The sequence below is a fragment of the Nelusetta ayraudi genome, unplaced genomic scaffold (genome assembly GCF_046127955.1).
Source record: "Nelusetta ayraudi isolate G7.1 ecotype Tasmania unplaced genomic scaffold, CSIRO-AGI_Nayr_v1 ptg000033l, whole genome shotgun sequence".
In the NCBI taxonomy this organism is placed as follows: Eukaryota; Metazoa; Chordata; class Actinopteri; order Tetraodontiformes; family Monacanthidae; genus Nelusetta; species Nelusetta ayraudi.
The window spans coordinates 4602277-4620880 of NW_027466083.1; the positions used below are offsets into that span (position 1 = coordinate 4602277).

Sequence of the window (18604 nt, forward strand, 5' to 3'; positions counted from 1 at the left end):
TTTCTGTTCCAAGTGCTTTATGAAACATCACAAACTTTCTTCTGGATGAATAAAATAATGTTTTGGAAATGAACAGTACTGCATCTCAGGAGTTGATTGCGGTTTTGTAGATTATGCTGAATGTTCAGTTAGTTTGGCTTTGTGCCGCTTTAAGGCCATCAACGCGCAAACATGCATTTCTACAAATCATTGTAAAAACCACACCTAACTTCTTTAAATAGTCAAAAGGGTTTGATTATTAAAAGAGGACATCCCTTTTTTTTTTTTTTTTTAGGTCTTCTGTCTTTTACTTTTGACATTGACTTGTACAGAGCATCAACTCAAAAACAACTTCACAAAGGCTGTAAAAATATTTACAAGGTGGAAAAAAATGACTACAATCTTGATCTAAAAAGCTTTTAAAAATGTGCAATTTCTTGTTTTGGCATGCACACACATTCTCCCACACACAAGGAAAAAAATACCCGATCGAGCTCAAAGCTCCCTCTTGTACCTCATACAAACATATCTTTTAGATAAAACATGATTTTTTTTTTTGTTAATAAATAGTTCAAACACTCCATACAGTACACAGAAAATGCATGCATGGCAGTTTGACATGAGAAAACAAACAACATGAATCAAAAGTCACATGGTTGCTGATTTGTATCAGCAATAGAAAGAACAATGTTTGTACAGTAAATAAATTTTGTGTGAGCGGGGAAACACGAGGGAGGGTGACGGAAAGGGGCCGACGACGGGAAGCGTTGGACTTCAGTAGTAGCACAAGTTTCGTTTTAAACATCAACAATGAGTGCTGAATGTCAGCATTTCCCTTATGTGTAAGGTAACTACACACCACACACACACGCTACAAAGGTCGTGTGCCAATTACTAGAAACAGGACACGGAAAGACAAAATATTTGAGTGTATACATGCATCGTCCTCATGGGAGGTGAGCACATAAGGTCAACGTGTTACAGTGAGAAACCTACAGCGTGTACACTCACTAATGATGCTACCACTAGCCACGAAGGAGTGCATGGGCGTCGGTGCGATGTGGTTGAAAAGAGGCGCAAGGGGAGCTGGTTCAACGATCACAGGGTAGAAACAAAAGCAAGGGCAGTATTGAGTAAGTAAATATTCTGCAACTGCTCTCTGTTCATCAGTCTTTCAGTCGGTCTGCAGGATGTCAGACTTCGAGGGGGAAGGGCAAATGGGGGGGTGGGGCGTGGGGGGGAGGGGGTAGGGTGCACTAGTACAGCAGAGAGAATTCAGTTGGGTCATGCATTGCACAATATTCTCCAAAAGAGGTCTCTAAACAGTGGACACGACAGGGGAGAGGAGTTCATCCAGCGTTAGTCTTTTCCTTCTGGCTAAAAGTGAGACTTTCCTCTCGTGGTAACAAACAGTGACATTTCTTAATACCAAAACTCAATTTAGTGCAATTGCAAAAAAAAAAACAACAACCTCCACCAGCATCACAGGTAGCATCCACACGGTCTCTGAGGAGGGGGAGGGGAGTACCGTCAGCAAACTTTGTTCATGGGTGAAGAAGGCAGCAACAGTTCAATCAAGTTCAACCAGGTCATGAGTTCCTCTGGGAAGCAAGTGTAGAGATCCAAGCTAAGAGCCTTCACAGGTCCTCGGGTGCGCGACAGACTGCGCACTGAGCGTCGACCGTCAAGCACGACCGGAATCGAGAGCACAAGTGTTTTACAGCAGGTACAGCAGCGGTAAGAAGCAGAAGCTGGTGCTCGGACAGAATCACATCAGGTCATGAGTGTCAGCAGGCAGCGATCTGAGGCGTGTCATCAGTTAAGTCAAAGGTCCCAGCTGTCCGCGGGACGATGCGACTGAGTGTGCAATCTACAAGTCACATCCGGGGTGGTTGTCTTCCTCCTCGCAGATCCACCAGATCTGCTTCGGGAATTCTCGGTTTCAGGCGTTCAAGGATTCACACGGGAATCCAAAGTTCCTCAGGTCCTTGTCAGGTCTGGACGTCCGACGGTTCAGCATCCAGGAGCCCCCCTGCTTTGAGCAGGGGCAGGGTGGCGTGGCCCACCTTGCCCAGGTAGCGGGACAGGGGCGCGGCCGCACCAGCCAGGGTGCAGCAGCAGCCCCACGCCGAGGCTTGGCCCGGGCCGGTGGGACGTGCCGGGGGAGGAGGGTGGTGGGAGCGGGGAGACGGGGCGGGGCCGCCGGTTAAGACTGTGCCATCGGCGCCCTCGCAGGGAGAGCGCGGGAGGTGGGGGAGGTGTGAGCCGCGCGGGGGGAGGGGCACCTGCAGGGTGGGTTCCGAGGCGACGGTCTGCAGGGCGCCGGGTGCCACGGATGCGAGGCGCTTGTGCGAGGGAGGGGCGTGGCCTCGGAAAGGGTGGCAGAGGCTCTCGGCCAGACGACTCCGCCTCGGCTCTCGTGTGCACGGCGCCGCCAGATCTGGCCTCTTGGGGCAGCAGCGCGAAGAAAACAAGTCCGGCGGCTTGGGGAAGTCGAGTGGGGGGTCGTCAGGCTCGGTGGGACGGGGCGAGACGGGGCGGCGGCCTAAATGTCCTGGCGGCGCGCCGGCGGGCGCACGGGCGGCGGCAGGGGCCACGTGTGCGGCTGCTGGGGTCCGTCGTCGGGGGCGGGACGAGGCCGCGGCGTGGGGAGGGTGAGCGGGGGAGGTGGGGAGGGAGGGGGAGGAGGGCTCCTCAGCTCCTGTCAGAGGCTTGTCCCGGAGGCGCTGGAGTCGGGGAGGTAGGTGGTGACCACCCGGTAGCCCTGGGCGCGCTGGATCATTTCGCGGATCTCCCCGTTGAGCTCCAGCAGCTTGGAGCAGATCAGGCTGAGGTCTTGGCGGGAGCCCACCAGGGCGATGGTGCCCGTCTGGCCCAGCGTCTGGTGGCGGAAGTAGACGTTGAGTAGTGTCTGGACCTCGCTCTCCGAGCTGCCGCCAAACACTCCGTTGGGCCACTGCTTCCTGGAGGGGCGATGGGGGGGAAAAAACAAGGTCAGAGTTCCGCGATGCACGACCTGAAATGTGAAATATGAGCAAATGAATGGTAAATGGACTGCACTTATACAGCGCTTTCCAGCACCTTCACAGTGGCCTCTCATTCACCCACAAACTCTTGCACTAATGGGTGGCTTCTGCCATGCAAGGCGCTGCTAGCCCCATTGGGAGCAATTTAGAGTTCAGTATCTTGTCCAAGGTCACTTCAAACACGTGGACAGTTGGAGCCGGGATTTGAACCATGAACCCTTCGATCATCAATTCACAGTCCGCTTTACCAACTGAGCCAAATGAAACCAAATGAAAACAGCATCGACAACGCATGTGTCACATGCCCCCTCCCACTCACCGGAACTCCTGGATGTAGCGCACAGCTTTGGTGAACTCGTGGTTCTTAAGGCACTCCAAGATGGACAGCATGGCCGCCTCCGAGGTGTGGAAGCTGGGCACCACCATGGCCGCCACCTGGGCAGCGTGCGCGTGAGTGTGGGCCAAGTGTTTGAGTTCCAGGTCGGTGGTCACGGCCGCCTCGGCCGCCTGCAGGCTGGTCTTCAGGCCAGACAGCTCTCGAGACATGTTGAGCAGCTGACGTGCGAAAGGGAACATGTTTATATTATTTGGTTCAACGGACAAAAATGTTTTTAAGAATTCCACTTTTATCTATTTATTTATAACTTCTTCTGGCTTTTATCTCACCTCAGGCACAGAGCTGATGGCATGGACTTGACCAATGAGTGAGCAGTACGACTGAAAGAGCAGGAGGAGCTGGAAGTGCAGCTTGTAGAGCCTCTGACAAAGTTCCAGTTGCTAGAAAGACGTTCGAGCAGAATCAAAGTTAAAAAAAATAAAAAATAAATCATCACAGGGCAGGAAATGGACGGGACAAAGTACAGAACTACAGGGCGAAAGGTGGGAAAATTATTCACCCCCAGGAAACTAGTCAATCATATTACACTGAGTTGAGCAGCTGAAGTAAGAGGAATCTGAGAGAGTAAAGTGAGAAACTGGTAAGAGCACTTACAGCGAGAGACTCCATTTGCTAGACAGCGAGAGAACATGTTAGGGCGTCAAGCGTCAGGCGGGAGGAAGACAAAGTGTCAGTCAAACACATGCATAGCATAACGTAACATGACTTTTCAGTCAGGCTACAAAGAATTAGTCCACAGTGCAAATGTTTTAACTGAGTGGCTGACAGATTTGAACAAGAGCCGGCAGACGTGCAAGGAGAGCAAACAATTCAGATGTCAGAGGGAAATAAATCGTCAAAAGCGCCAAAAAGTCGACTCTGTCCATGGGAAAACGTTTCAGATTTCTCTCCTGTACCTTCTCCTCAGAATCTCCAGGCTGGCAAGTGACCACAGTCTCACCGGGGCACCTGGGAAATGTGTCCTTGCAGTTCCTTAGCCACTGTGAAATTGGAAAAAAAATGATGGTGTGAGTAGAAAACAGGAAGGATCATTGGGTTTGCACGAGAGAAACACGAGAAGGTCTTAAATTACAGATAAAGTGGCCTCCTCCTTGGTGTTGTAAGTATCCAGATACTCCTGTAACTCCAGTGCACTGAACTTCATCTTTTCAAGAAGACCATAGGACATGATCTGGAAATAGAAACAAGACATGAAGAAAAAAAGAAAACCCCCCCAAAAAACACAGCGGGTCACGCAACCGACAGGCCCAGCTCAGTTAATCCCCAACACTGCCAGCAGCATCTACCGTGTCGGCGTCAACGTAGATTGTAGGACAATCTGAGCACGTGGTCAGCATCTGCGACGAGCGCAGGAACTTTGTTCCGATGCCCCTCAAGCCCTCCCCGAGGTAGGTGGCGACATCTGTTGTCAGGAGGCAGAATTTACCCTGGAGGTTCTAGAGGAGAGAGCGCAGGGAGATAGATCAGCTGATCAACACTGTCGCACAGGCACACATGCAGTGAATCTGGTGGTGCGTAAGACTTTCCCTGCATCGCATCGTTTGGCGGTTTTCCTGTGATTTACCTTGAAGAGAGATGAAAAGACGTGGAAGGTGTGCACGGCGCACGACCCGTCCGAGTCGGTCACAAGCTGGTTGACGTGACAGCGCCACGCATCCTCGGCGTCGTCGCACACCGTGGGCTGGAAAGCTGCCAGGATGGCGGAGAAAAACGGGGAGGGAGGGGGAGGAAAACCCAGGTCTTCCAGGTCGTCCACGTCGTCGCGCAGGCTGGAGATGGACAACAAGTGGACGAGTGCGTTTTCGTGAAATCATGTCATAACGAATAAGCAAAAAGAAACTCACAACAGAAGAACCAAATGGTTTTAAGCAAGCTCCTGAGATACATTTTGACACCGACTTGCAAAATTTCCCAGAGTTTTGGATGAACTCTGTTATTAAAAATGGGACAATTTGTGTTGTTGCTTTCATGTTGACCTCATAATTCAAGAGAATTCCATAATTTATGCATGAAAAAAACAAAAGAAAAGCTTTGTGACGAGCAGCTGGATTTCAAATGAATATGTAAATTAGGAAACTCACAGGGAGGTATACAAAATAAAAGACACTATAAAAGATACAGAAAGTAAAAGTGAAATCCCCAACTAGGCACAGTTCACTTTCACAGCTTTTTTGATAAAAAAAATAAAAAATGGGTTGCTTCACTTGAGTCCAGAAAAAAAAAACAATCCACCAAGCTGTGCCACCCTGTCCCTGTGGCTCACCTGGGCAGGCAGCTGGGGTCTAGAAAGTCCAGCGGTGGCTGAAAGTAGCTGGGGTTGAGGCTGTGCTCCAGGCCGCGCAGCTGATCCTGAGGCTGCCCCGGCAGCTCCAGGGTGAAGCTCTCGCTGCAGTCCGAGCCCTGGGGGAGCTCGTTAGCGCTCAGCGACAGCTCGTCATCCTGGGCCTGAGTGTCCTCGTCATCGCCACCAGTGCCGCCGCCGTACATCCTCCCCTGAGGAAATATAGAGAAATAAACATGATATTTAGCCCCGAGGCTAAGCACACGTTTACAAAACCGTACGGTGCGTGGCTTTAGATCAGGGTCACCAACCTTTTTGAACCTGAGAACTACTACTAAACTTCTCTAGACTTACTATGCTTGTATGATAAAATATCTTGAATCACTTTATTTTCAAGATATTGACAGATTTAAATCTATATAAATGCAAGTGTGACTACAAAAGAAAAGCAAAAGAATAAAATTTAATTTTAGATGCAGCTCACCGAGTTTTGCTATTTTTAGAACAGGCATGTGGTCCCTGAGGGCAACCTGCTGCCCTTGGGTGCCGTGTTGGTGACCCCTGGTTTGTGTGTGTGTGTGTGTGTGTGTGTGTGTGTGTGTGTGTGTGTTTCCTCCTCACATGCAGAAAGCTGTGGTCGTCGTGAAGGGCCCCTTGGCCCGGCGTGGTAGCGTTGAATGACTGCGGGTCGGCGGACGTGTCGTAAGACGTCGACAAGGAGTCCGTGTGATTGGTTTCCTCTGATGGCGAAGGATTAGTCTGAAATATGAGCGTAAAACATGATTTCAGTTTCTGAGAGCGTCGCGCCGAGCTCGTCCAAACTGCTTTCACGGTTACGCACAAGCTGGGAGTGCGAGAGGCTCTGGCTGGTGGAAGACTCCTCCTCCTCGGAGGACTCGTCGGAGTCGTGGGGGTCCTCGTGACCCAAGCTGGGCGTGCTGCCCGAGTGTTGGCTCTCCTCTAGCAGGTCGCCCAGTTCGGTGCTGTCCAGGGAGCGCCGCCGCACGCCCCAGTTGAAGTTGTCGAGGGTTTCGCCCTGGAGGAAGCAACACATGGGTGACACGTTAAGGGGCAAACGTAAGGGGGGACGGTGGCAGCTGCTTCATCGCTGCAGGAACTTTGCGTCGTTAATCGTCAGGACAATAAAGAGCGCCTGAGGATAAGCCACACGATGCACAATGAACTGTTATTGTGAGATGAGAATTATGCTGGAGAGGCTGGTAGCATTTCATAGGACGGTTATCCCATTAAGATATCACAATATGAATTTTCATCTATAATGGCAAATAGCATTGTTGTCAAAAATGCAGTTCTGCAACCAAGCTGTGAGAGCGAACTGAAGCACAACCATCATCTGCTTTTTTTTTTCTCTCTCTTTTTGGTAAGATGGGAACAAAAGAGCCAGCAACACCAGAGCGCTTTGCAGAAGCTAATGTCAGTGCTGAGACAGTGTAAGAGACCTTACCTGGAGCTCCTGGGCAGCGAGGGGAAGAGAAAGAGACACAGAGTTAAACAGAGAGGGAGACAAGGAGGAGGGACAGACAAATACATTTCAAATATATTCATGTCAAAGACGGAATGGGACGTCTGTGGAATTAAAGGTAGAGGGAGAAGGTGAGACGCAGACAGAGCACAGAGCCAGTCGACCAGCGATCTCACCTCCCCGTCCTCTAGCTCCACATCCAAGAAGTCAAAGTCTCTGAAAACTCGGAACTGCTGCTCGCTGGCTGTGTCGTCCAGAGTGTCCTCTCTGGTGCCGCCCTCCTCCGACGACACGCCGCTCTCCCGCACCTCCATCATGTCCAAGTCACCGCATGACGAGAAGATCACCTGAGGCGAAGTCAACAGGGGAGTTTACACACTGGGAAAATAGTGGCTTCTGCTTTTTTGTGTGTGTGTGTTTTTGCAAACAGGCAAGACAACTAAGGAGACATAAACAGGAAACAGGATGAAACTTACAGACGGGTTCTTAGTGAGTCCAACTTCTTGTCCGCAAAGAGACAAAACGTTCACAAGCTTTTCCCTTGTTCTCTTCTGCATTAAAAAAATAGGCAGTATTAATACAAGGGAATGCATTGGAATTCATTAGGTATTAACATATATCATTGTATCATCATAATTTGTGCTATTGATCTGCGGTTCACGCCAAAACAGTGAAGTGTGTCATGAGGTATATGAAGCAGTGGGAATTATCAGGATTTCTGTGGTGCTACTTTCAAACTTGCAGTCAAGGCTGCACAGGAAATGCGCACAATGTGTAACAGATGTGAAAACTGGAGGTGCCTCTGTCTAATTAACCTGAGAGGACTGTGGTCGCCTCCAGCTGACGGGCACCAGGATGGTGTTGGAGTTGGATCCTGAAGAGGTGGAGGATGTGCTGCGGGTCACAGCCATGGCTCTGGACTTCCCCTCTCTGCCACCAGAACCCTGGAGTTCGTCGAAGCGCCGCCCAATCACTGGAGTCTGCAGCCACACAGCGACCGGCATAACCGCCGTAATGATGCAAAACTCACTAAGACTGAGCACTGGAAGCACAGACGGGATCGAGATAACTGCTCACCTCGGAGATATCGAAGGTGAAGTCCAGAGTTTTTCCGGGCAGAGCCTTGGACGAACCGTCCCACACCCTGCTGACCTCAAGGTTGGAGAGGTCGCCCTGCGAGTGGCCGTACACTGGATGGACCAGGCTGGCAGAGCGAGAAACCACCAGCTTCAAGATGTTCAACGAATCCTTCCAGTGCACAGTCTGTGGAATCGGCAGTGACAACAACATTAGAAGGTACTCCAGATCATTGCAGAACAAAGGGCGTGTGTGACTCGACTGCCTACTTGAACAAACTTCTCGATGGTCTTTGTGACGTCGGCGTTAAACTGTTTGACTTGTACGGTGGTCAAGTCCATGTGGCTCAGCAGGCAGTAGATGATTTGGAGGAGAGACTGCTGCATGCTGGGAAGGCCTTTATCTAGCAGCTGCAAGATGAAGAGAGGAGAAGGAAGATTGAGCTCTGTCCCTGTGAAATGACTGAGCCACTACAGCAAATATTAGCTCTGCTAAACACTTACCTCCACCATGTAGGTGACCACGTTAAGCGTGATGTCGGAGAAGGCCTCGTGGAGGTAGCGGCAAACCACACTGACCCAGGAGAACGGGTCCCGTGTGTACGAGCGCGTCTTATATAGAGTCATCACGTGGGCTAAATGTGACAGCTTCGTGTTCTTCTCCATCAAACACACCTACGCAACAGATTTTCATCTTTTTAAGTCTGTGATTTTGAATTTACTTTATCTGTCAAATGAGCTTCACTGCAAAGTGGACCAAGCTTGCAATGGGGCGAAGAAGAAGCAAACGGTACCTGTGCGATCCTCTCGGCGCTCTCCTTGCAAAACTGAGTCGGGTGGCTGAAGTGCTGCACCAGGTGAGGCAGCAGACACAACACATTAAGAGGGAAACCTGCGCAAGAGAGATAAAGATTCTGAGACCGTGACCAGTTGGAGAAAGAAGCCCGAGTCTGCCAGAGTCAGCGGCTGAGCTCATAATGTGATTCGGGATGGGAAAAAAAACACCCACCTAAGGACTGGGAGCTATCGACAACAGGCACGCGGGAGACCGGCGTGAGCTGGCAGAAGAGCTGCAAGGTGAGGTCAGAGGTCGCCTGGGAGGTAAAACCCTTCAACAAGAGATGCTGAATCCCAGAGAAGCCGCTCCAACTCAGCTGAGCCTGCAGCTTCTCCAGCCGTTCGCGGTTCTCTGCCCTGTCTAAGGGCACCTTAGGGGAGTGAGAAAAAATAATTACATTTTCTTTGTAGAACATCACTTGCACTTTCACATGATGCCGATACCTAAAATTAGTCCAAAGAGGAAAACGTTATGATTAAACTTCACCTTAAAGATTAAATTAAAAAAACACTTTATTTACCTTTGACAGCAACTTGTGCACGAGTCTCAGTGACATCTGGTATTCAAACTCAAAGTCTGACTCCATGAGCGACACTGCAACCCAAAAGACTGTCGCCAGTATCGTTGAGGGATGGGAAACGTGGGCGGGGTCAGACAGAACGCTGGGATCGATACGATTGGTTGACGATGAGCAGGACCCAGGGGTTCTTCCTGTCCGGGCCAGGCCGTGACTGTTGCAAGCCTGTAAGTAAAAAAAAAAGAAAAAACATGATTTAGCTAAAATGCTCTGTGTTCGATAGTCCAGCCCAGTCAATTAGATATGAAAGTAAGTAAGCGTGTCCACGTCTTGCCTGTATGCGTTCCAGAGTGGCACTGCGAGGTGGATCGCTCAGATGGTGGCCGCACTCGCCAAACTTCTTGGGGACTGAGTAGGAGCGCTGGTGGCGCTGCGAGGACAGGCCGGCGAACCCTGGGCCGGGGAAGTTGAGCTGGCCGGTGCTCTTTCGGTTCATCAGTTTGTCGCTGGTCACAAAGTCTGGCGAAGACGTCCTGTGAGCCAAGTAAGTGATCGATGAACGGCTTCTGTTTAGGGACACACAACAGCTGGCTCTAACAAACAAAAAAAATCTTTGGCCTACCTGGTCAGAGCGGCCATGAGGTCGCTGTTTTTCAGACACTCTGCGAGATTCACCACCACCGACTCCAGAGTCAGCAGCACCTCCATCACGTAGCCCTGGAACAAAAAAAAAAAGTTGGCCAATCGGACACAAGCGGGAACAAATAATTGTTGTTGAAATATTGTTCGAAAGTGCCGTGAAGGGTCTTTTCCAAAACTTCCTCTCACCTGCACCTCATCCCCGTGTTCTCCCACCACCTCCACGAGTCGAGAGACGAGGTCGGACACGGCGTGGTTGTTGATTGGCTGCTTGAGGGCCCTGAAGATCTGGAAGGAGCGGCCGGCGTAGTGACGCGAGGAGCTGCACAGCGCCGTCTGCAGGGCCACGTCGCTCAGCTGCTGCTCCAGGTGGAAGTCTGCAGAGAACAGAGGAGGCAGGTTCCAGCATGCTGCGACTGCTGCTGCTGCTGCTGCTAGTGAGGATGACCCTGTGGCCCGACATTCACGTTAGAGCGTCTCACCTGACTTGGACTCCTTGAAGACGGAGACAACATGACGCAGGAAGTTGGAGAGCTGCTCCGTGCTCTTGGAGTTGGGGTTCTTTGGCGTGATGTCCTCGTGCACCCACAGCGGCCCGAAGGCTCTGAGTAATGACAACACAGTACTCCAGGCACTGTATACCCGCCACCAGTAGCACCACACACGTGTTACGCAAGCACTTGAACACATAACGCACGCACCGCCACAGACAAAACCTTCATAAAACTCTCAAACACCGCACACAGATCCGGTGACGCCCGAGTGGAAGATCTCGCGGTTTGTGTACCTGGTGGACAGGAACTCGATGAGCTTGTTTGTCTTCTCGTCCGTTTCGTTGGGGGCGTCTTCCAGGTCTTCCAGGTCGTCGGGGGTCACGAGGGGCAGGTTGCCCACGCTGCCCGCGGTGCTGCCACCGCCCAGGCTGGCGGAGGAAGAGTTGGAGGTGGAGCTGAGGCCAGAGTCCACCACAGGGGAGGTCTGCCACTCTCGCAGGAAATCAGGGGTGTCTAGAGAAATGGAACGGTATAGAATGAGATGGTTGTTGATCTTTGCGCTGCTCCAATGAATGTCACAGGGTCGGTGTGGTTGATTAATTACTCACTTGGCTGTTGGTACTCAGTGTGGTAGCTGGACTTAATGGTGAGGGTCTTGTTGTCACTGATCTCTCTCGTCAGCATCAAAACAGAGGCGATCACCTACAGACACACAAATGGCAGACAGGATATTAGGGCTTGTTTTCGTTCCACACGTTTGTTTCTTGATTTCAGCTCCACAGGGGTTAAAATGTCAAAGAGCTGGAAAGGCTTTGGGTTCTGACTCTGACCTGGAAGTTGTTGTTGCAGGACAGGGCAATGAGGAGGTGGAGAAGGAGACGCTTGCTGTGTTCGTAGACCTCTGGTCTGTAGTGGTCCAGACCTGTTCAGTAGAAAACATGACAAGTTAATAGGATTAAGAAAATGGAAAAAAGAATGTTGTATAATATATCACCCAGTGAAATATATATAATCAAAACTGTATGTTCTTATATTCTTATGCTCTGTTATCTACTTGAGCAAGTGCAGACTGAATGACTCTTGAGCCAGTGAATCACAACCTCCTGTTTGTACAGAAAACTACCGTAATGTCCGGACTATAAAGCGCACCTGAATATAAGCCACATCAGGTAAACTTAGGGGAAAAAAAACAAATGTGTACATGTACAAGCCGCACTGGACTATAAGCCGCAGGTGTTTCGTCAGGAAACGGGTCCGCGGAGCGGATCGGTTCGGCGGCTGCGAGCCTGCGACTCTGGACTCGCACCACAGATCCTGTTTGCGGGGTCCCGCTGGTCACCTCGGTTAATTGGTATGGAGTCGAACCAGAACTCGAGGCAGCGACGCACCGGAGCTCACAAAGACAGATACGACTGCCTTTAACTTAGAAGCTGCATCATATGCAATTCTTCGTTTGTTTTCCACAATGAGGGTTTGTGCATGAAAATTTCCTTTGCGCAAACTGTCTTGCTCTCGTTCTGTATTTGGTTCCACTTTAGCTTTCGTTGTTCATGCGAACTGCCTGTCTCACTCTTTCCAGAGCCCACCCAAAAATCCATAGTGGAGAAGGTCCCCTAGTGGTCGTTAGCTGTATAAAACCATAGATTAGCCGCACCGTTGTATAAACTGCAGGGTTCAAAGCATGGGAAAAAAGTAGCGGCTTATAGTCTGGAAATTACGGTATGTACTAAACATAAATAGAAATAACACAGTTCCTCAACAACAACCAGTGAAAGAAAAAAAGAAAAGTAGAAACAATAGATCAGAAATCTGAGGTTGGAGATTGCATGACTGTGAACACCCTGAACTGGAGGCCGAGCATGACAATAATGTTGACTTAATAATAGGGTGAAAAGCCATTCTGTTATGCTATGAGCTTATTTAGACGTCACAGAAAATACCAGTGGACCTGATAGTGTGTTAACACCCTTGTAATGATGATTTTCTTTGATATTATCTTTTAAGTTTTCAAATTCCTATCATTCCCTCAGCATAAGGTAAGTGTCAGACAGGGTGATTGTATGGTTTGCCAACAAGCTTCTCCAGTTTTTTTCCCCACCCTCACAGTAAATCTGGAACAATCTGGTCAACTGACTTGACAGCTTGCTTTTTTTCTGCATGGCACGCACATTACTCTTCTGCTTCAATGAAAAAGATTAACCTTTGCGAGTCCTTGCCGTCACAGAGGAGACGCAATACTTTTGGTGTGACACAGGCCAAGACCTACCCAAGAAGAGCGCATGTAGCAGCAGGGGCAGGTGTAACGCCCAGTCCTCTCTCACGCTGTGGTCCACCACCATTTCAGTCATGAAGATCACTGCAATGTTGCACCTGAGGATTGTCGCACACAAGTGGGGTGAGCGCACAAGAATATATATATATGGAATTAACCGACTGATATAATAAGTTGGTAAATTTTTTTTTTTTTTTGGTTTGTTTGTTTGTTTTTCAAACACTTTGAAATCAGGATAAAAAATGAGGGTCAAGTTTGTTTATCCTAGTCGACTGGTCTGCATAGACCTACAGTAGATGGTCTGCGTTTCTGTAAGTGCATACCTGTGCAGTGGTCCTCTGGGTGTAATAGTTTCTGGGAGGTAGTCAACCAGAGGGGCCCAGCAGCCGCCATTCACAGGCATCGGCAAGGGTTGAGGGTGGTTGGTCTCCAGGACGTTCAGCAGCCAGCCAGCATAGGGTGGGAGCGGGTCGGCTGTTTGTCGAGGCAACAATACGACAGCATTTAGTCCTACAACCTTACTTTGAATGGGACAGGTTATTGATCCGGTGAGATGAGCTCCCTTTTTTTTAAACAATCAGTGTTTTAATTTGAATTGGATTTTGATTTTTTTTTTTCCAATCAATAGTATATGCTAAATAACATGTAAGGATACAGATATATATGTATGCAGGATTATAGCCAGTGACTAATTTCCAACACAGGTTGTTTCCACAATTTTCAACGACAATGCAATATGTGACACCGCCCAGCTGAAAAATACATTTTGCAGCTAATAATCAATGTGTTCAACATGCACAAAGAGCAGCATTGACGCAAGAACAAAGATATTTTTCCCACGTAAATCAAGGCAGGAGCTCGCCGTCAAAGTGACAGCTCTTTAACAAACCACTTAAAGCGTGAGGAACTCCAAACACGAGAATAAACTTCGGCCCAGGGACTTCAGTGACGCAGTGCTGCACATTTTTCTGCCTGCACTGTAACAACGCCTGAACATTGTTTGAGCTTCTTCATTTACTGACTGTTTTGATGGGACTGATCTTCAGATGTACGTTCTGCTGGGTGAAGCAAAGACACAAACTAGCTGCATCCTAGCTCCTACTTGTCGACAAATAAACAAGCCTCCACAGCAGTGTGTATACAATGAGCTTGTTTGTGTAGGATTTTTTTTTTTGGTCCCTTCACTGTCAAAACACATTACAGTTAAGCAGGCAGACAACAATTAGTAGTCAGCTTTAAGCCGTGAACAAAAAGGGAGTGACAGAAAGAATCTGCGTGACGGCTACGAGCTCCCGTGCGCTGTGAGTGTGCGTGCACATTGTACAAGCCCAGCAAGTATGTACAGCTCACGAGAATTCAAGACAACTTACTCTTTTCGTCCTCGTATGATCCTCCGGAGCTGTTGCTGTAGCGTGACTCCAGTCTGTTGTGAGCTCTGGCCCGACTGGAAGAGGAATTCAAAGTTGGCGAGTGTGGTAAATTAAGACTGAGGTTTATTTTTGTTGCTCTCTCAGTCATTTTATTTTGACATGAATGCAGCAATAATCAAAAATCTGTTGACTGACCGCTCGTCACTCTCTCTGACCAGCTTGCTCTCGTCGGTGTCCAGCATGTTGTCCTGGCCGGCCACCACGGTGTTGCTGCTGGAGGTGGTGCCTGAACATCAGATATTAAGTTAACTTCTGCGGTGCGCTGCCGCTAGTCCTTGGCTACAGCAGAATATTTCACCTGTCTGCGAAGTGGAGGCCTTGTTGCTGGCAGCAAAGCGATAGAAAGGCGGGTTGTCACAGTGGAGGACCACCGGGTTGACAGGGTCCGTTTGCTGCAGCTCAAATATGAGCTCCTCCATCGTCTGGATGGTGTTGTTGCGACACAGGTAGATCACTACCTTTTTGATCTGAAACAGGTATAAAAAAAATATTGGATAATGCACAAAACATCTTACTTTCTTAATTATACTGTAATTACTGAATATGATTGATTTGTGCTTGTTTCATAGTAAAATCAACAGATAATGATTACAAATAAAATAATCCAAACGTCATTTCATATATTTCCACTGGGAGATGACACTTACATAGGGCAACAGTGTGGTGTCACTGCTGACTCCACACAGGCTGATTAGGAACTGCAGGGTGATTCGCAGGTTGTTGCCCCACCTCTCGTTTGACACCAAAGCGTTCCAAGCGCTTTCAATCTCCGGGCCTGGAACCTCGTCTCCATACTAAAGATTGAAAGATTAAAAAAATATCCGTTATACATGAGGAGATCCCAGCCATAGGAGTGAGAGAACATTATTTGAAAAAAGATGATTGTACCTTCGCTGTCATGAACATGAGGTTGTTGAGCACCAGTGATGTCGCCTGCAGGGAGCCCCATCCGTTGCCTTTCAGACTGGGGGATACGCTCTGTCCTTGACCCCGGGCCTCCTCGTCTGGTGTGCAGGGGCTTGAGGCGGGTGGCATGAGCCCCGTGTCCAGCAGCTCAATGTTACTAAGCCAGGGCAGCAGGTAGGAGAGCATGATCTGCCTGCCGTTGGGATGGGTGGTTGAGAAACGCTGGCTCACCTCTGCACAGGGAGAAGAAGATTGGATTGGAAAGGGAAGTATGGAGGCTGGGTTCCCAGAACATTTAGCACAATTACCCCGTAACCTGTCTCACTGATCTTTACAATCGAAATCAGCGCTTTTAAAAGGCTACCTGAGAAGAGGGGCAGGGTGAGCTCAGGGTACATGCTGGCCAGCTGAATGGAGAGCTGAGACAGGTTGACGCTGTACAAGGGAGGCAGAGGGCCGTGTGTTCCGTACAGGATGTTCCCCGGCTTCTGCTCCACCATCCGTTTGGAGTACGCACACAGCTTCGACTCCAGCACCTGTTAATGGCGTTCACCGGACACAATGGAGGTGTGCTGTATGTTCTTCTTCACAATTTTCAACGCTAGTGAGAGGAAATAAAGAGGATGAACGCGTAATGGCGTACCTGCATCAGCTGCATGGAGATTTCATATATTTCCCTGCTGGTGTCTGAGGCCTTGAACAGCACTAGATTGAGCAAGGTCACCAGGTCACATGGGTAATTCCTGAAAAACAGACAACAGATCGTTCATGAGTTGGTGATTAGAATAATTGTTTCATGATTATAAAAGCAACCACTGTATCAGTGTTAAATATGCATCTAATCTATAAAACTATGGTCCAGATCCACAAATAATGATGCATCCGTAATCTCGGCCACCTCTGTGTCGTATCCACAAAGGTTTTTGCGATACAGGCGCAAAAAGCCCAGAGATGTGGCACCTGAGGAGTCGGGAGTGATTTGCACCCACGATTGTTAGATAATGTAATGTAATGCCTCAACCACACCTCAACCACCAGACGTTGAATTTCCAATGGAATACTTTATTTCTATTGCGGTCAAATAAAATTCACATTGGCTTTCTTCCACTCTTCACCTTTACGTCTGGCCTGTGGACATGACCTATGGTTTTTGGTCCTTTTTTTTCCACAGGTTTTCTGTCACAAAAGTTGGGCATTCGCTTTGTGTATCTGGCGCTGTGTTTTGATATTGATTGCTTGTGGAAATTAATGGTTTTATCTCATTTAGGTAAACTTTATTTCTGTTGCTTCGCTTGCCAAGAAGTTACAGCTTAGAGAGCAGTTTCCCCTGAACTGAAGCAGTCTCCTATTAATGATGAAGTCAGTATAATATCTTGCGTGACTGACCTGTTCCCACAAACGGTGGCAATGGCTTTAAAGCAACCCGATGCCAACTGGTACGATCCAGTGAAACAACGGTCCACGGCCCAGTTGAACAGATTGATTTGGTCTGGATTCAGTTCCAGGAGCAGTATGACCACCTCACAGCCAAGATGGTGCACCTGGTGCCAAAACACACACAGAATTAGAGCAATTTTTTTCCACATCAAGTGCACTATTGGTGAAGAGTGGTTAAAATGTGACAACATGCGTCTTTATGACTAAAGTAAACGTCAACAGTTGATGCAAAGGTGACCTACTCGTTGGTCATGGCAGACCAAGATGTTGTCAAGCCACTTGTAGAGATAGCCATCGGTGGATAGACCCACGTTGTCAAAGACTGGACCACAGCACAGAACGGCGGACATGGCCTGAGGGACGAGAAGGTTGACTCGAGTTATTGTCAAAACATCTGCAAGATGCGATGAATGATCACGCGGACGGCCAGGAGGCTGCGGTTTTGTCCGAGGTCACACTGCACCTTCAGAGCACAGTACTGGTAGCGAGTGATCTGGTGGTTGCGGTCGCTGTAGCGATCGAGGGGAGTGAACATGACGCTGAAGGGCCCGGCCCACTGGCTGAAAAGGATGAAGAGATGGTGCCTCAGGGACTGCTGCGGGAAGAGGAATCGCCTGTGGTGGACTGCAAGGATGCGAGTGAGAGAAAATGATGAAATAAGAAGGAAATTATGTTGATCTATAGATGCAAGCGAAAATATCTGAAGCTGAGGGTACATTATTAGTCAGAATCAGCTCTACTGCTGTTATAAAACAAGTCTGACTGGAGATCTTTCCATCTGGTGCATTAAGCTGCTTGTGTTACCGCCACTCAAAAATAAATTCAATCTAATAATAAAAAATAAAAAAAAGCTAATTACCGGGAACACACTGAATGAGATTAGCCACCATCCCGCTGAAATGGGCTCGGATGTCTTTCAGCACGTCCAGCTCCTTCTCGTTCTCAGCTTCTAGGAGCATGCGAGTGAGGTCCACATATTCCAGGAACAAGGCGCCCAGTGCCAGGGAATCCCTCTCCAGTGCTCCGTTGGTGCTGTAAAAGCAGGTCAGATAAACATATTGTAATATAGAAATAGAAATAACTCTATATCAGGTAGACAGGATATCAAATTTGCGTATAACCTGTCACTGATGACTCCTGCGTTCGCCAGCAGTTCAAAGATCCTCAGCAGCTGGAGGCGGAGAAGATCTCTCCTCTCCCTGCGCTTCTTGTTCTGAGAAATGAGACAAGTTTTTACGTTACTACTACCGTTAAAAACAATTTTACGATTGTCTTACACATGGGTCGCTTACGGTAGATTAAAAAGTTTGAAATGATTGCAGCCTGTATAAATGTCATTTCTCAAAAAGTCTGTTGTCATCAATGGTCTAATAATATCTTCTCTAGGCGTTTGACCATAAAGCGAAAAGTCAAACCCTAGACTATAAACGCACTTCAGTATTAGTTGGTCAGTGAGTGTCTTTGCATTTATTACCTCTGGCCTGCGCTCCAGGGCTTCCTTCATTAGCGGGTGGAGTTCTTCAACTAGCTCCCTATGAACATAAACAGTCAAGAGTTGAGTTGATTGCCTCATTACTTAAGAAGGTTGATTCTCCTTGCTTGTCATAAAAAACAGGGATTTGAGGCAGCAGTTTGTCTCGGCTACCGTGTTACCAAAATTTCCCCGTTCAAAAAAGGAAAACATCTTTGCTCACAGACATTGATCCGTCGTTACTTCAATCTCCTTAAAAGCATTGAGCAACCTCTCCGGCTAAAAATAGTTCATCTCTTTAAAATGAAACGCCTCTTATTTTGAGTGCAGTGCTGCCTTGTACGAAGGTACTTGCCAC

General features: G+C 48.6%; 1 protein-coding gene across 6 annotated transcripts in view; it reads right to left on the reverse strand.

The window, feature by feature from the left end:
* Positions 1 to 1199: 1199 nt before the first annotated feature.
* The window catches only part of fryb (furry homolog b (Drosophila)), a 38006-nt gene continuing 20601 nt past the window's right edge, over positions 1200 to 18604 (reverse strand). For 2 of the 6 annotated variants that reach the window (XM_076031755.1, XM_076031759.1), the window contains exons 25-66: positions 18250 to 18307; positions 17897 to 17988; positions 17635 to 17807; positions 17239 to 17399; positions 17018 to 17128; positions 16725 to 16879; positions 15982 to 16081; positions 15703 to 15874; positions 15321 to 15571; positions 15080 to 15226; positions 14731 to 14899; positions 14568 to 14658; positions 14373 to 14446; positions 13326 to 13476; positions 12997 to 13100; positions 11561 to 11652; positions 11339 to 11432; positions 11024 to 11243; positions 10719 to 10870; positions 10426 to 10613; positions 10220 to 10314; positions 9932 to 10130; positions 9601 to 9822; positions 9252 to 9450; positions 9037 to 9134; positions 8747 to 8917; positions 8513 to 8653; positions 8244 to 8429; positions 7982 to 8146; positions 7643 to 7717; positions 7343 to 7513; positions 6525 to 6719; positions 6305 to 6442; positions 5666 to 5895; positions 4967 to 5171; positions 4689 to 4838; positions 4475 to 4573; positions 4299 to 4382; positions 3997 to 4014; positions 3672 to 3782; positions 3325 to 3560; positions 1200 to 2942 (exon numbers count right to left, since the gene is read on the reverse strand). In XM_076031755.1, coding sequence (XP_075887870.1) covers positions 2684 to 2942; positions 3325 to 3560; positions 3672 to 3782; positions 3997 to 4014; positions 4299 to 4382; positions 4475 to 4573; positions 4689 to 4838; positions 4967 to 5171; positions 5666 to 5895; positions 6305 to 6442; positions 6525 to 6719; positions 7343 to 7513; positions 7643 to 7717; positions 7982 to 8146; positions 8244 to 8429; positions 8513 to 8653; positions 8747 to 8917; positions 9037 to 9134; positions 9252 to 9450; positions 9601 to 9822; positions 9932 to 10130; positions 10220 to 10314; positions 10426 to 10613; positions 10719 to 10870; positions 11024 to 11243; positions 11339 to 11432; positions 11561 to 11652; positions 12997 to 13100; positions 13326 to 13476; positions 14373 to 14446; positions 14568 to 14658; positions 14731 to 14899; positions 15080 to 15226; positions 15321 to 15571; positions 15703 to 15874; positions 15982 to 16081; positions 16725 to 16879; positions 17018 to 17128; positions 17239 to 17399; positions 17635 to 17807; positions 17897 to 17988; positions 18250 to 18307 — 6202 coding nt within the window. In that variant the 3' untranslated portion in view covers positions 1200 to 2683. The other 4 variants (XM_076031758.1, XM_076031757.1, XM_076031761.1 and 1 more) reach the window with 4 other exon arrangements.